At 48.9% G+C, this 16,190-nt stretch overlaps 2 protein-coding genes across 2 annotated transcripts in view; one reads left to right on the forward strand and one right to left on the reverse strand.

The window, feature by feature from the left end:
- METTL23 (methyltransferase 23, arginine) overlaps nucleotides 1-1,213 on the reverse strand; it is a 1,660-nt gene extending 447 nt beyond the window's left edge. The window contains exons 1-4 of the mRNA XM_040081622.1: nucleotides 1,113-1,213; nucleotides 929-1,033; nucleotides 604-841; nucleotides 190-274 (exon numbers count right to left, since the gene is read on the reverse strand). Of these exons, the coding sequence (XP_039937556.1) occupies nucleotides 190-274; nucleotides 604-841; nucleotides 929-1,033; nucleotides 1,113-1,193 (509 nt within the window). The 5' untranslated portion in view covers nucleotides 1,194-1,213. The remainder of the gene's footprint in view (nucleotides 1-189; nucleotides 275-603; nucleotides 842-928; nucleotides 1,034-1,112) is intronic.
- A 482-nt stretch (nucleotides 1,214-1,695) lies between these two features.
- Nucleotides 1,696-15,929, forward strand: JMJD6 (jumonji domain containing 6, arginine demethylase and lysine hydroxylase). The gene is made up of 7 exons (XM_040081609.2): nucleotides 1,696-1,961; nucleotides 2,694-3,082; nucleotides 5,891-6,177; nucleotides 7,431-7,566; nucleotides 7,684-7,822; nucleotides 8,461-8,588; nucleotides 10,220-15,929. The coding sequence occupies exons 1-7, from the start codon at nucleotides 1,833-1,835 to the stop codon at nucleotides 10,254-10,256; spliced, it is 1,245 nt and encodes a 414-aa protein (XP_039937543.1). The 5' UTR covers nucleotides 1,696-1,832; the 3' UTR covers nucleotides 10,257-15,929.
- The last annotated feature ends 261 nt before the right edge of the window (nucleotides 15,930-16,190 follow it).

The following is a 16,190-nucleotide window of genomic DNA, read 5'->3' on the forward strand; positions in this document are numbered from 1 at the left end:
TAACAGCAAATTGCTGGTGCTTGGATTATTTTCAGATTTTGTTACTGCCAGGCTTTACTGGGCAAATGGCAGCTTGACTCAGAATAAAGAGCTTTTCTGAGTCAGAGTGGTGGTGCCACAGAGGAGTTAATGTTCATTCACAGCTGAGACAGAAGCTAAGATTTGAGTTTTAAATATGTAAAAATTTACCTTCGGACTTGGTAAGTTGTCCAGAATTGGGCCTGTGGGTTCTTCTCCAACAAGAAGTAAATTGTTGTTAAAATATCTTCAAAGTCTGTGTAGTTTGGGGAGATAAAGCAGTCTGGGTTAGTCTCTGGATTATCCAGATGTGGATAAATCTGCCTGGTTCTATGAAATGGCAATTACAAATCAGTGCTAGCACAGTATCTATGAGAGACCCAAGCACGGCATGAAGGGACTCAGTTATTTACTTTTATCTTCTATTGCCTCAGCTGCATTTATGACAGCTCTAAACTAGAATTACCCCAGAGTAACAAGGTCAGTAGCACAGTGTCACCTGACCTGTTGACACTGTTCCCAGCACTACTTGGACACGAACTCCTGGCAGTCACAAACCAAAGACACCTAAGAGTGTTAACATACCTTTGGGGTCAAAAAAGACATCTGAGCCTAAAATAACATCTATGGGAGCAAGAGAGAGCAGCTCTGGCGACACGCGGCCCCAGGTGAGGCCGAGGACGGGCACGTGGGGCAGGCGGTTCATGAGGCAGCTGCTGCGGCACCTCTGCAGGCACTGGGGCAGCTCCTCGCTGTCCGACAGGATCACCCGGGCACCGCACCTGGCGGCCACCACGCCGGGGAGACTCACACCGGCGCCGATCTGAAACCACAGCGTGTTCGTGGGGACCGCGGGCGGAACCTGACCCGCGGGTCACGGGAGGGGTACGGGGCGGGGAGCGGGCGGTACCTCCAGCATTCGCTTGCCGGGCAGGCTCCGCCTGTGCGCCCACAGGTATTGGGCCAGGACCACGGCGCAGGGCCACACGTACGTGCCGTACTGCGAGTCCAGCACCTGTAAGACACGGGGCGAGGCGCTGTGCCGGGGTCCCGGGAGCTCCCGCCGTTCCCCGTGTCCCGGCTGCCCCCGGTACCTCCGGCACACGCACGGCCAGCGCCGCCGGACCCTCCTCGAACCGGTACCGCCGCACGCGCTGCCGCCGCGGCTCCGCCATGGGCCAATCGCGGGCGGAGACGTATTGGCGCAGGGCCGCGCCGGCCAATCGGCGCCTCCTCCCAGCGCGACGTCACGCGGAGCGCCGCCGCGGGCGCTGATGGCGATGAGCCGCTCGCCCAGACACGGCCACCCCCGGGGGCCGCGGGAAAACCGGGCCGCTCCCACCCGCGCCGCCGCCCCGGCGGGGCGGGGCAACCGCCTCCGCGGGCCGCTTCCCGGAGAAGGGAGGAAACCGGGTGACACGCGGTCGGCCCGCCACTGTCAGGGGAGCGGCAAGCGCGGAGCGCCGGCCCGCCGCGGGAAGGGCAGCGGCGGCGGTGGGTTTCCGGGACGGCCGCGGGACTGCGCGGCCAAGGCCGCCCGGCGCCCGCGCCGCCTCCGTGCCGCCCGCGCTGCCCTTCCTCATCATGGCGGCGCGGGGGCGCCGCTTCCCCAGCCTCGGCCAATCAGCGCCCAGGCGTGGCGGAAGCCGGGGCTCAGCCGGCCAATGGGAGTGCGGCGGGGGCTGGGCCGCGGCGACAGCGGCGGCACGGGGTGAAATTTCTGGAAGGTGCGGCCGGAGCGGGGCCGCGATCGGGATCAGGATCGGGATCAGGATCAGGGCCGTGGGGCGGTGACGGCCCCCAGCGCCGCCGCCATGAATCACAAGAGCAAGAAGCGGATCCGTGAGGCGAAGCGCAGCGCCCGGCCCGAGCTGAAGGACTCGCTGGACTGGACCCGTCACAACTACTGCGAGACCTTCCCCCTCAGTCCCAGCGCCTGCAAGGTGCGTCGGGCGGAGGGGAAAGAGGGGCATGAGGAATGAAAGGGGGGGAATGGGGAATGGAGGAGGGAAATTTGGAATGCAGGGGGCGCGACTGAGCGAGTCCTGCGGGGAACGGGGAAGAGACCTGAGGGGAGCGGGGGAGGGGGCTGAGGGAAGTGGGGTGGGGACACGACTGAGGGGTTGGGGAGCCCTGAGGGGATGGAGGGGACGATGAGGGGATTGGGAGTGCCTGAGGTGAAGGGGGAGCTGCGGGACGCCTGGGGCCTTTCCTGAGGCTGGGGTTGCCTCGGAGCTTGCGGGAGGGAGAGGTTTACTGAGGGAGAGGACTTTCTTCCCTCCACGTGGCGAGGCGTGTGGGAAGGTCAGGGCCCGCCTGGATGGGACGGGCACACGCATAATTTCCAGGAGCGCTTCCCGGTGTCCCGAGGGAGTGAAATGCCGCAGGGGATGTGTCAGCCGAAAGGGCAGGGTGGCCTCTCCGCCCGGGGAGCTACCTCGGTGCGGAGCAGTGCCAAAGGCTTCAGGCGGCGGGTGTCACTGATGTGTGCAGGAAGCGGGACAGGAGAAACGGGGCTGCAGCCTCGGGGAGCTTAAAATAACACAGAGGCAGGTTCCATATTCCAGTGGTGTGTGGAGCAAAGGATATGTGTGAAGCTCCCCCACTGGCAAGCACAGTCCTAGGACGTCAGTCTGTGCTGATATCTGTCCTGCTTTCCTCCCTTGGTTTCACAGGATAACGTGGAGAGGGCAGATGCACTCCAGTTAACAGTGGAGGAGTTTGTTGAGCGTTATGAAAAGCCTTACAAACCCGTGGTGTTGCTGAACGCTCAGGTGGGCTGGTCTGCCCAGGAGAAATGGACGCTGGAGCGGCTGAAACGCAAGTACAGGAACCAGAAGTTCAAATGTGGGGAGGACAATGACGGTTACTCTGTGAAGATGAAGATGAAATATTACATAGAGTACATGGAAACCACGCGTGATGACAGCCCCCTCTACATCTTTGACAGCAGCTATGGAGAACATCCCAAGCGAAGGAAACTCCTGGAGGACTACAAGGTCCCCAAATTCTTCACTGATGATCTCTTTCAGTATGCAGGGGAGAAACGACGGCCACCTTACAGGTAGAGTGACAACGAGACAAAACTGGGTATTTTCCAGCTCATTGGTTGTTCCTAAATACCTGAGAGGAGAGAAGGGTAGATTTAGCTCATGATTTCTCCTTCTGCCACCAGTGTTGCTACATGATTATGGTGTAGATTTTTTTTTTTTTTTAATTGAGTCAGTTTCCATCACTTACTAGATTATTCAAAAATTACGTAGTTGCTGAGAGCTGTAGATCAGTTTCTTGCTGCGTGTGCCTTCTGGTGTTCGGATTTTAAATACCTCAGGAACAGTTCCTAGGTTTTGCACCAGTGGCTTATGTACAGTGTGGAATTTTGTTTAATTATGAGTCACTCCTTTTAAGGTCAAGATCTTAAGCTAGATTAGGATCTAATGTGGGCACTAGTTCTTAGCTCCCTTTCAGATGGTTTTGAGAGAGAACAATATTTCACATCTACCTAGTCTTTTCAACTCTTTCTTTATTTTTGCTTCAGCTTGGAAGAGGGTGAAATGACATTTCATTCATAAATTCAAATGCAGCAACCTTTTATTTGGGCTTCTAGATTAAAAAAAAAAAACCCAGCATTTTTATCTATGTTGCTATGACACTTCAGGGCAGTAGGAGCTTAAGTTGAACCCTCCCAAGTAATTAAAGTCTTTACAGCTACATTATAATTGTCAGACAATGCCTGTTGCCCTTTGAGTGACATGAGGCTGTGATGTGGTTTATTTAAATAGAATTGAGCAAGAGCTCATCAGTAATGACACTTTCCTATGCACTCTCTCATGTGTCTGTAATGCAGTTGTGCTTTTGCAGGAGTGAAGCAAGAACCTGATTCCATTTGAGATCACTGAAGGAGGTGTTTTTTACAGTGCTTTTCATAATTCTCTTCTAAGAACATACAAGGCTGTGGTCAAACACAAAACCATACCGGGTGTAGTAGAAACTGAATACATTTAATGAACTAGAGATCATTTACCCAAGTTAGAGGTAAATGGGAGAATCTGGTTGTGACTCATTTATTTTGCTGTCTGTGTCCCCCACACTCTCCCCATCTACAGGCACGTGCTGAGCTCCGTCACGATCTTGGTATCCAACTTCTTATATGTTGTTCCAGAAAATGTGGGTATTTTTCAGGCTGTAGAGGTTTTTTTGAGAGCTGAGTGATGCACGAGAGCACAGTAATGTCTCCTGGAGTCAGAGGGTTCATCTAGGTACAGAAATGAGTGTGCTGTACTTGTAGAGCATAATTGAAAATCTGACAGGCGGTGGTGCTGATCATATGGGGAGGATAAGACCTAATACAGGTTGATCTCTGGATTGAGAGGTGTGTGATAGTGTGTAGACCTTAAAAGAAGAATTGGATCTGTTTAGGACATTTTTATTGGCATTGTTCCTCTTTAAAGTAAAGACAATAATTTTTGGAAGCCATTTACTGAAGCAGCTATTTTAATCTGGGGAGAGGGGCTGGGGTTTGCTTTCAGATTGAATTTAGGAGTTATGAAGTTTTTAAAGGTAAATTTGATGTCTTGGTATAAACTGTTTTGTTAATTGGAAGTTAAATATTTGAAAGAAAGTGCTGGTAAATGACAGTGTTGCTAAATAAGGATTTTAAAACCTTCTGTGTGGGTGTAGATTCAGGTTATTGTCAGAAAAAGGTATTGAACAGTGCATCTGTCTGTGCCAGACAGACCTTTGTGTGTATAATTTCTGATTTCTTAATGAAAGCCTTGATTGTTCTACTTCTAGTTGAATCAGCTTTCTAAGGCTAATATGATTCCAAAGATTGAATTTGCACTAGAAATGACAAACACCTGCTTATTTACAGCTCCTTTGTGAAGCAGGAAAAAAACAGCTTGATAATCAAACTTTACTGTCCTACAACTGATGCTGGCAAATGATCCTTCACAACCAGCTTGATTTACATCTGCACTGGAAAGGGGAGATGGAGAACTTGCTGTGTTTTCTGAACCTTTGCATTCCTCTTGCTGGGCATCTCATGCCTGTCACTACACCATGGAGGGATTGTGTTGGTGCTTTAGTTTCTGCACTCTCTGCTGCCAGTTAAACAATTATTGTCATTTTTTCCTCTTGGTGCCTGGTATGAAGTCACCTCACACTCTTTTTCTGGTGTGTTTGGTTTCACTGCTCTGTTCCAGGGGAAATGAGCAGTTGAAGGTGCTGCTGCAGTTAAACACGTACAGTAGATAAAGTTCTCCTCTGGGAGAAATAAACCTTGTAAATGGGCAGTGGGAATATAAACCTCAAATCCTGAATGGTCACTGGAGAATAAGCTCCATGTAGTTAAGTGTTGGAATGAAAAGCCTCTTGTGCATGAACAGAAGGAGCAGAGAGAGGCCAGGGTTGCATAACTTGCTCTGTTCCTTGTTGTTGCCTTTTGTTCCTCATTGTTCTGCAGTTCTGAGCTGTTTGAGCAGCAAATTTCAGAAAACCATAGGAGAATCCCCCTGCCTAGGAAGAATCCCAGCGCAGGCTGTTGGGGCTTAATCATGCTCATAAACTTTGAAATCACCTTTTTATTGAAGAACTGTTTAAAACAAAATACAGCAATGGCATGTAAAAAGTCATCTTTACTTACTTATCCCAGAGTCATTCCTGTCCCAATTCATATTGGTTTTTAGGTTAAATTTGTTATATCCTTTTGCTGTAGTGTGAGCTTAACGAAATCAAGAATTTAAATGAAGGAACTGTAGTTTAATTTCTAACCGAATGTGCGATGAACTGCTGTAATTCTCTGTCTAACATGAAGAAAGGGAGCTACCTGCCTGCTCTATGACTAAAGCACTTTTCTTCCCCCACCATGCAGATGGTTTGTGATGGGCCCACCTCGTTCTGGAACAGGAATTCACATCGATCCCTTGGGAACTAGTGCCTGGAATGCCTTAGTCCAGGGACATAAGCGTTGGTGCCTGTTCCCAACCAGCACTCCCAGAGAGCTGATCAAAGTGACACGGGAAGAGGGAGGGAACCAGCAGGACGAGGCCATCACCTGGTTCAATGTCATCTATCCTCGGACACAGCTTCCCACCTGGCCCCCCGAGTTCAAACCCCTGGAAGTCCTACAGAAACCAGGAGAGACAGTCTTTGTTCCAGGTATGTGCAAATCTCTCCAGGAAGGAAATCTGGGAGAAAAGAAGCATATTTGTAACATGCCTGTGTAATAGAGATGAAGGGAACATTTCAGCTTTCTTACATGGCCCATTTCTTAAAAAGCAAACTGAGCTCATTTTGAAACTATTCAGTTAATTCCTGAATTTTGCAAAATGTATATTACCTGTGGCAAAGGATTGCATGTGATACAGATGGCAAAAAAAGTGGGATTTAAATTGCAGAATCACAGGAATGTGATCTGAACTAAACTGCAGTAATTGAAAGCTGTCAGGGCATAAAATAATAGAGGTGTTTGAGCCCCAGTAACTCTTAAACAAAAATGTTTGAGTTTATACACGCTGGAGCAAATTCATGGCTCAATTTTGCATATGAATTTTTCTTAGCTGTGGGAAACGAACTACTTAAAGGCACTGACACCTTCCACCCACTGCTCTGTGGTTATGTTTCATCTTGCATTTGAAATCAAAAGCTAAATAAAGCTATGCTAAAGATGCCATTCCCTTGGAGTGGCTGCACACTGTGTTCCCGTTTTAAGTGGGGGTGAGGTGAGTTCAGTACCAGATTCTAACTTCTGAATCTTGCATCATTTATGTGCAGCACAGCCCATCATTTCTGTCCACACTGCTTGTGTCTAACATCCAGCTGACTTGGTGTGTGAAGGGTGCCTTGTGATTGTCTTGGCACTTATTGGTGACTCCTGAGTGTACCTTCTGTTAAGATTTTGTAGCTGTTGGGTTCCATTAAACTGTTCCCTCAGTCTTTTCTGGGGCTCTGAGCGGGTTGTAAGAACACCGCTACTTTTATCCTGCGTGGAGAAACAATTTTGCATCTATTTTTAAATGAAAGGTTAGTCTGTAGCCATAAGAACCTTGCAAAATCAGCGTGGAAAGTCCTCTCCAGCTGAACAGAAAGGGCTCTGTGCCGTCTGGGTTACAGTGGCTGTTGCTGTTGAATAAGCTGTCAGCAGCCAGCGTGATGCTGTCAGGTCACATCTTCAGTCCCCTGTGAGAGCTGGGTAATTTGGTCAGAGCGTGGAGCTGCCTTCTGTAACAAGAACCTGTCAGGCACTGGGGTGAAAGCTGAAATAGGAGAGGGAAGATGATGTGTTGGAAAACTCACCTGGGCTTGGGAGATCAGGTCCAGCTCCGCCTGCGTGGTGGGAAAGGTGTTCTTGGCTGTTCTTGAAGTTGCTCTCTGCCATGCAGCCGCCAATGGTCACTGGTGTTGTGTTTTAGGTGGCTGGTGGCACGTAGTGCTCAATCTTGACACGACTATTGCCATCACACAAAACTTTGCCAGCTGTACCAACTTCCCAGTGGTGTGGCACAAGACAGTAAGAGGGAGACCGAAACTGTCACGGAAATGGTACAGGTAAGAGATTCAGTAGCTTTCTTTGTGTATTTTCCATTGAGAACAAAACCTAAAAATATTCATTAACGTGCAGTGTTATAATTCAAAAGCTAACCCTGAAATTTTGACTGTATTTAGGATCCTAAAGCAGGAACATCCTGAATTGGCAGCCTTGGCTGATTCAGTTGACCTGCAGGAATCTACTGGTATTGCTTCTGACAGTTCTAGTGATTCTTCCAGTTCATCAAGTTCCAGCTCCTCAGACTCTGATTCAGAGGTAATGCTTTTCACTGCAATTGGTGATCCACATTCTGCAGTTACATTGTTTCTCCATACCTGATCATGTGCCTTCATCCTTATATTCATGCCCTATGGAATAAATTAATGGAAAGCAGGTAAACGAATCTGCTTGGTGGAGGAGTTTGTGATCTTAGTAGATTCTGTTTGCTGAAGCCTCTCTTCACATTGCTAAATGGATTCATTCTGTTTGATCCATGTCTGTATTATATATGAATCTGTCACTCATTTAGCTTGTGGAAAATGGCTGCAAAATGAATTTTCTAAAAATTGGGGAGAGGGGAAAAAAAAATCCAAAACAAGTCACTTACAACATGGGACTCTTCTTGACACCTAAATCCTTCAGAAGCCAGAGGCTTCTCTTGGAAGACGAAGAGTTTCTAGGGATCGAAAGAAACACGTTTATTGTCTTGCCTCACGTCAGCTTTAGTGATGAAATCCAAGACTGTTTCTGTTCCTGATTTTTAAATGCTTAATTTAAAATTTCCTTGATGTGTCTAGTCTAAAGCAGCACGTTCTTTGAGCTCAGGGTTGCTGAGTCGCTCTTGTGGTGAGTTGCACAGCACAGGCAGTTCCTGAGGTTCCTCTGAATTGTGGTTTCATCTTTCCATCCTTCAGTGTGACTCCGGCTCGGAGACAGAGGGCATGATGCACCGCAGGAAAAAGCGGAGGACGTGCGGAATGATGGGGAACGGGGACACAACTTCCCAGGACGACTGCGTGAGCAAAGAGCGCAGCTCCTCCAGGTGACCCCAGGGCAGCTGTTGGTTTTAAACAAGCACAGGACAATACAAGGGAAAGCTGGCACACTTCAGATAGGGGATTCCTCAGGAGAGAGAGATGGAGAGCAAGGGATTCCTTACAGGATGTAAAGCAGTTGACCAGTGGTATCTTCCCTCCATTAATTATTTTAATTGTTCCAAACAGAAAACTAAGATTATCGATGTTTTTTAAAAAATCAGGGGTTTTATTTAATAAACAGTCTTATTACTTTTCCTAGTTGTGTCTTTTAATAGATGAAAGGATTTGATTTTATCTTTGTTTAATGGGCGAGGTGGGATGTTTTAACTGCTCTTCAGAGAGCACAGATGAATAGTGAACAGTTAAAAATGAGGAATGATGAGGCAGCACTCAGGTTTCAATGTCTTGTTCAAACAGAAAACCCTCAAGTAGTTGTGTGGTTTCTCTTACTGCTGCCTGGACTATTTCAATTTGTTCCACTGCCTTATCTGTTAAAGGCAAAATTCATCCTAAATTCCAAATGTCTGTGTTTACATTTAAAATAAATAAATAAATGCCTAAATATCAAAGAAATTTCAGCCAGTGTGGAAGGAGGCGACATTATATTGCAAAATCAAGGATAGATATGCTTAGGGTAAAGTTGCTGAGGAAAGCAGGTCTCTGGACAGGCCAGGTTAAAAACAGTGGAACGCTAGGAATCTGGGAGTATACTGCAGGGAAGAACTTAAACATTCTTTGCTAAATGAAGCATTTTTCTCATATAGCAGAGGCTTGCCAAAATTCTTAAGCAAATTCCTTGCAGCTTGGTTAACCAGTGCTGCTGGATTGGCTGCCTGCCTGTATTCAAGTGCTGGCCAGCTCTTGAGCTCTTGGATGCTCCAGGTTTGGCATGGATGCAAGTGCTGTGGTGGCTTAGTGTGTGGCTTGCTAAAGGTGTGCAGCAGTAATTTACCTGAGGAAGTCCGTATTCCAGCATGATTCCAGCCTGACTTCCCAGTGTGGGGACTGCCTGAAGACCTGTGTGCTCCTGTAGATTGCTTTCTTGTTTCCAGCGGTCGCTCATAACTGAATACAACTGAATTACAAGTACAGAGCATCACTGAAAGTTGGAGAAAACTGTAGTGACTGCTTACTTTGCCCTGGAAATTTCCACAATTTGCTTGTTATGACATTGTCAAATCCCATTTTGGCGGCCAGTGTAACGTCAGGCAGGGGATGAGCAGCAGGAAAGAACAAACATTAACGCAAACCCTGGTTTAAAAAGAAAGCTGTAAAAATGCACGTCACGCTGCAGATCTGTTCTTCTGAAAAACTCGTGCATTTTTAATTTATCTGCCATTCAAATCTTGAAACGAATACCCTAAACATTAAAAATCTGCACCTTGCCTAGAACATGCTTTCTGGGTTTCATTGTTCTTCCTCCTGTGTATTGATTGTTTCACTCTATGGGGGTGGGTGGTTGTTCTGTTCCAGCTGTGTGATGGCTTAGTTGCTAGAAACGCTTCCAAAGATGCAATCCTAACCCTGCTTGTACAATGCTGGAGGAAGGATAAGCCTGAGATTTAATCTGCATGCTGGGATCTTGTGCCCTGATACAAGGGGAATGCTCAAAGGCAGTTGTACCTTTTTTTGACAGGATTAGGGAATCTTGTGGAGGCCGCAGCTATCCCTGAGGGATAACACCACCTGCCCAGAGGCAGCTGCCGATCAAAGCTCCGTTAGCAGCCAGCCAGCTCTGTTCTACCCCCTTCTGCTTCTATTTCTCTCACTCCTTAAGTTTTTGTCACTCTTCCTCGATCCAGACGTCTTTGTTGCGTGCTGTCCAAGATTGGCTCCTGAATAACCTGTAGGGGAATGCCCTGACTGTGTCCTTTGTGCAATGCTTTGTCCCCTCTGCGCCCCGGGTGAGTGCACTATAACCCAGCCGTGGGTAAGGACATGCCAAGTGTTCAATGGGTCATGGAACTGGCAAGGGAGACAACGGTCAGTTTTTAAAGAACACTTTTTAAAACCAGCAGGTTAAATGTAAAAACCTGCCTTGCTTTGACACTGTCATATGTTTACATGTTGTCCTGTACACTTGAGGAAAGGAACACCAGCCCTTTTGGCCTATCAGAACGTCTGGTGGATCTCACACCAGGATTTAAGGAAAGACAAGGAAGAAATGAGCTTCTGCAAGCACTGAGCTGTGGAAAATGAGTCCTTGGATCTTACCCTGCCGTCGGGACTGGCGCTTCCAAGCGTGTGTCTCATAAAATCCTGGTATGCGGGCACTTGGAAAGACCCCACCAGGATCACAGAGTTCAACTCCTGGCCCTGCACAAAAACCAAGAGCCCCACCCTGTGCCCAAGAGCATTGTCTAGACACTTCATGAACTTGGACTCAGTGCGGTGACCATTGCCTTGGGGGAGCCTGTTCCAGTGCCCAGCCACCCACTGGGTGAAAAACATTTTCGTGATATCCAACCTAAACCTGCCCTCACTCAGCTCCAGCGATTTCCTTGAGTCCTGTCACTGGTCACAAGAGTGAAGAGATCGGTACCTGCCTCTCTGCTGTCCCTTATGAGGCTGCTGAAGAGCCAAATGAGGTGTGACCTCGGTCTCCTCCAGGCTGAACAGACCAAGTGACCTCAGCCACTCCCTCCTACGGCTTCCTCTCCAGACCCTTCACCATCCTCATGGCCTCCTTTGGATGCTCTCCAATGGCTTAATGTCTGTTAGATGTGGTTCCCAGAACTGCCCCCGGCACTGAAGGTGAGGCTGCCTCAGTGCAGAGCAGATCAGGATAATCCCCTCCCTTGCCTGGCTGTCGATGCTGGGTCTGATGCCCCCAGGACATGGTTTGCCCTCTGGCCTCCAGGCACTGCTGACTCAGATCCAACTTGCCACCAACCAGGGTCCCCAGGTCCCTTTCCACAGCTCTACTCTCCATCCTCTCGTTCCCCGGTCCACACAATGAGGCGCACCCGGACCCCAGTGCAGAATCCAGCCCTTGCCCTTTAGTTGAACTCCACACGGTGTGTGATTGCCCATCTCTCTTAATTTGTTGAGGTCTCTACCCTCAAGGGAGTTGACAGCTCCTCCCAAATGAATGTTGTTAGCAAACTTAATATTCCTTCCAGTCGTGTGTGCAAGTTATTAATGAGGATGTTGAATAGCACAGGGATGTGGATGGAGCCCTGCAGAACCCCACTAGTGACCAGTGCCAGCCTGGTGTCACACCAGTCACTGTCACCTTTGTGTCCAACCTGTGAGTTAGTTGCTCATCCATCATGTAACACGGTTAACCAGCTGTGGGCAGGACAGGTCACTGGGAGAGACAATATCCAAAGCTTTGCTGCAGTCCAGAAGGTGACATCTACTGGCTTTCCTAGATCAACCAGCTGGGTCACCGTGTCACAGAAGGAGATCATATTCAACAGCAGGACTTTCCCTTCATGAAGCTGTGCTGGCTGTGACTGATGCCTGCATTGTTCTCCAAGTGTTTTTCAGTACTTCCCAGAATCATCTCTTCCATGATTTGGCCAGGCACTGAAGTGAGACTGACAGGCCTGTGGTTTCCAGGATCCTCCTCCTTGTTCTTCAAATTGGGACATTTGCCAGCTTCAGTCAGCTGGAACTCCTCCGGATTCCCAAGACTGCTCAGAAATCATTGACAGGTTTTGCGGTGACATCAGCAGCATCTTGAGGATTCTCAGATGAACCCCACGAGGCCCTATGGATTTGTAGGCATCCATCTGGAGCAGCAGATCCTGCAGCTTGGGGGTCACCTGGGAGTTGAATGTTCTCACAGTCACAGTCCTCCAGCTCAGGGCACTGAGATCCCCTTGGTCCGTCATCTGTGCTGAAGACAGGCAAAGAAACATTAAACACCTCTGCCTTGTCCGTGTCCATGTTTTTGAGGTGACCATCCTCGTCCTGGAATGAACCAGTGTTATTTCTGATTTGCCTTTTGCCATTAATATATTTGAAAAAACTGTTTTAATTTCCCCACAGTTCTGGCCAGTTTCATCTCCAGTTGAGCTTTGGCCACATGGAATTTCTCTCTACGGTGGCGGCAGCATTTCTGTATTCTCCCCATGTCACCGGACCTTGCTTCTGCTGGGCAAACACCTTCCTTTTTCATCTTATTTCTGAGAGAAGATCCCTGTTCAGCCAAGGAAGGGAAGGTGGTGTGAATGCCCCAAGCACTGAGGCAACTTCAGCAGAGGTGACCACCATCCTGAAGCATCTTCTGTGTTCTGAATCTGCGTGCTCCATGCACGCACACCTGAGGTGCAACACCTGAACCAGCAGCAGTCCATCTACTTCACTCTGTGTCTGTCACGGTGACAGGTAACAAAGCTGCACTAGCCCCTTGTGATGGGAAGCTCAGTGGAGCAGAAGAACCCTGGAGTTTCCTGCACAGCAAAAACTGTGGCAGGAAAAAGTCAGCATTTGCCAGTAATGCCAGTCCTTCAGGTGCAGGTGTGATGTTTAGCACAAGGCAGCTGCTGACAAAGTCTGATTGTGGCACAGTCACATTTGCTGGGCTTGAAACACCAAACCGTTCCGGGGCCATGGTGCAGTTCACATCCCTGAATGGTTTTTCTTTGAGGTTATGCATTCAGACCTTTCTGAAAGTTGCAGTGCCAATTTTAAAGGACTGAGGAGGGGGACGTGTTGTTGTTTTATGCTTTTTAAAAACGCAATGTGTTGCTTAAGTCTGTGTAGATGCATTTGTATTATGCCAGGTAAAGCTCTCATCCCCAAGGGATCTTTCGGAGCTGCTGGTTTGTTACATTAGCAGGGGCTTGTGCTGGTGGTGTGTCTGTGTGGCTGAAGGTGCTGCCAGGAAATCTGAACTTCCCATGGGCTGCTTCAATAGGTGCTCCTGTGAGCCCTAGGAGGTGGGTACAGAACTCACTTCAGCCATTTTTTGGGAGAGGAAACTTGACAGCAGAAGTGCTATACATGTAGTAAACACACAGCAATGCCCAGGCACTGATGAAAGAGCAAATTAAAGAGAGATTAAAGCCTCAGCTGTGACTTTTTAAACGTGTTGGGTTTGGTGGAACCTGGAGTGTTGCTTTTCTGGGTTCTCTGATCCATTTTTAACCTTGTCTCTTCCTTATTTAAACACTCCTGGGCCATGTCCTTTTGTACAAAGGAATCCTAAATGTTTGTCAGGATCTCTGTTTTAGACTTTTTTGTGCCAGTCGGTTTGTGTAAGAGCAGTGTGGTGGTGGGGAAATGGAGAGAGGGAAGGTTTATTGATAACATTTTTCAGCTCTCCAGACTCCCAAATTTCCTGTGATAGATAGCCAGGCATAAGCAAGCACACTTGCTCTGTAGCCACTGCAGATTCTTCCACAAGATCACTTTAAAAATCCTCCAACTTCTTCAACTCCTGGCATTTCTGGCCAAGGCTGAACAGCCTGGGAGCCTGCACAGTCTGTGTGTGTCCACTCAGAGCTGGCTGCAGCTGCTGCCTTTTGGTAAAATGTGGGGCTTGGAGAGGTGAAGGCTCACAAGATTCAGCTCTGTCACGGTGAGGGGAGTCCTTGGAGAGCTGTCCCTGCCCTCTCTGGTGGCTGGCCAGCACCTCAGTGAGATGCAGCTGCATTTGGCACATGTGGTTCAGTTTGCACAGTCTTAAAATCTGTTGTGAAAGCCTGATTGCTGTGCTGGGAAAGCCACACCTCTGCCTCTAGAAGCACAGTGGGAAGATCCAGTGTGCAGAGCATTCTTCCACGCCTGTGAGCCCTTCCATGGTGTGAAATAAAGCAATTCCAGGTGAAGTCTGTGTTGGTGTGACACCCCTCACAGAAAAGCAGCGTGTTTACAACAGACTGCAGACATCACGATACCAGCAACCCTCTCCTGACTGCTCCACAGGGCACTTCTGCTGTGAAGCAGTGTCTGTGCAGGCTACCTGGCAATCAGGATCCAGGATCTCCAGTTCTTCCACTTCTGGCTTTTGCCTCAGCCACCTGGGTGAGTCTTTGAGCAGTGAGGAAATTCCCTACCTGGAAGGGCTGTTGTGAAGCTGAACTGTAGCTGCTGTGTGAGATGCCTTGAAGCCATCCACCCACAAAAAGTGTTTCATTAATCCTGAGCAACCCGAGACTTCCGAGCTTGGAGGGAGGATTTTGTAGCAGAAAACATTGGGGATGTTGTTCAACACTCTTGGCCACGTGGTGTTCTGTGGTGGCCCTGCCAGAATTGCTGTGCGGTAGGTAAGTTGTAGCAGCACAAGACTTTCTGTTTTCACCAGGGTTGAACTGTTGCTGTTCCATGGCCTGCTCTAAACAGGAGGTCCTGCTAGAGCAGGATCGGTTTTTAAATAGGACTAGATGCAATTCTCTCACCATAGTCAGCTTCACTGGCCTTACAGGAATAGAGGGAGCTGGTGCTTCCCAGGCCCTCATTTCAGGCTGGGTGAGTGAGGAACAGTTAAAAACTGTGCTCCCTTTGTGCCTCGCTCCGTGCTTGAGGGACGCTGGCTGGGGAGAGTGGGCCCTGTGCTCTCACTTCTCCAGGCTCGTGCTTCTTGGGACATCCTTGTCTCTTGTTCCAACCCTGCTGCTTTCGTACTCTAGAGGCCCTGGATGCAGCTGGTCCAGCACTCTGTGGGCCCCTCATTTCCTTGAGCCCCAGAGCAGCAGCACAGCTTTGCCTCACCTCTCTGGGGCTTTGGGAACTGCCCTGTTCCCCAGGGATGGGCAGAGAGCCTCAGGCTGGGTGTTATTGTCACAATCCTGCCTGCTCTGGAAAAGGTGATGAGATTTGGGAGCTCTGGCTGTGCTTTAGAGCCTGGTGACAGACACAGGCTGTGAGAGTTCAGGGGGAAACCACCCGACACCATCAGAACCACAAATGTGGACAAGAGGCACCAGTCCCAGCACCTGTTCCTGCACAAGTGCTGTGGGAGCAGGTGACACCGAGGAGCCTCTGGCACACCTCCCTCCCCTTCCCAGCTCGTGTGTGCTGGCTCCGGTTTGTCTCCTCAGTTACATCAAACCTCTCTAAATGCTTCAAGGAAAGACAGCACCCTCTTTCATAGTTAACTTCTACTCTCCTCCCTGAGTCCCCAGCCGTTGTGGGCTGGGAATCGAGACTGTTGGCTGAATCCAGTCTGAAATACCTGTGTGGGCACATTGTAACAGGAGATTTTTGGTGTCCCCCTTGTAAAGGGGGGAAGGAAAGTGTTAACCCTTTCATGTGACAGTCCCACTGTCAGCTCCAAGCCCTGCCGCTGCCCTTAGCTGCTTTTATCACCGATCCAGCAGAGCTGGGATACTTGTCTTGTTCGGATGATTGTGGTTTTGCTTTTTATTTTAAATAAAATTAATTATTTTGCATTATCCTGTCACTTTTTTTTTTCATACCGCGATCTGAAAATACCTTACAGGTGTGTACCTGTTTCCCAAAGTGCTAAATGTGTTGGGAGCAACTCTGGGGGTGCATGAGGGTTTGCCCATCCGTGCTGGGGTGTGGTTTGGAAGCTGCTGGTGTTGCAGTGGCTTTGGGAAGTGAGTTTTGTTGGTAGGTTTGTTACCCACCTGCTCTTTGGCCCTGCCCAGTTTGTCACAAGAGGTTTCTGTGTTGTGTTTCTGTTGCCACCT

The sequence above is a fragment of the Hirundo rustica genome, chromosome 18 (genome assembly GCF_015227805.2).
Source record: "Hirundo rustica isolate bHirRus1 chromosome 18, bHirRus1.pri.v3, whole genome shotgun sequence".
In the NCBI taxonomy this organism is placed as follows: Eukaryota; Metazoa; Chordata; class Aves; order Passeriformes; family Hirundinidae; genus Hirundo; species Hirundo rustica.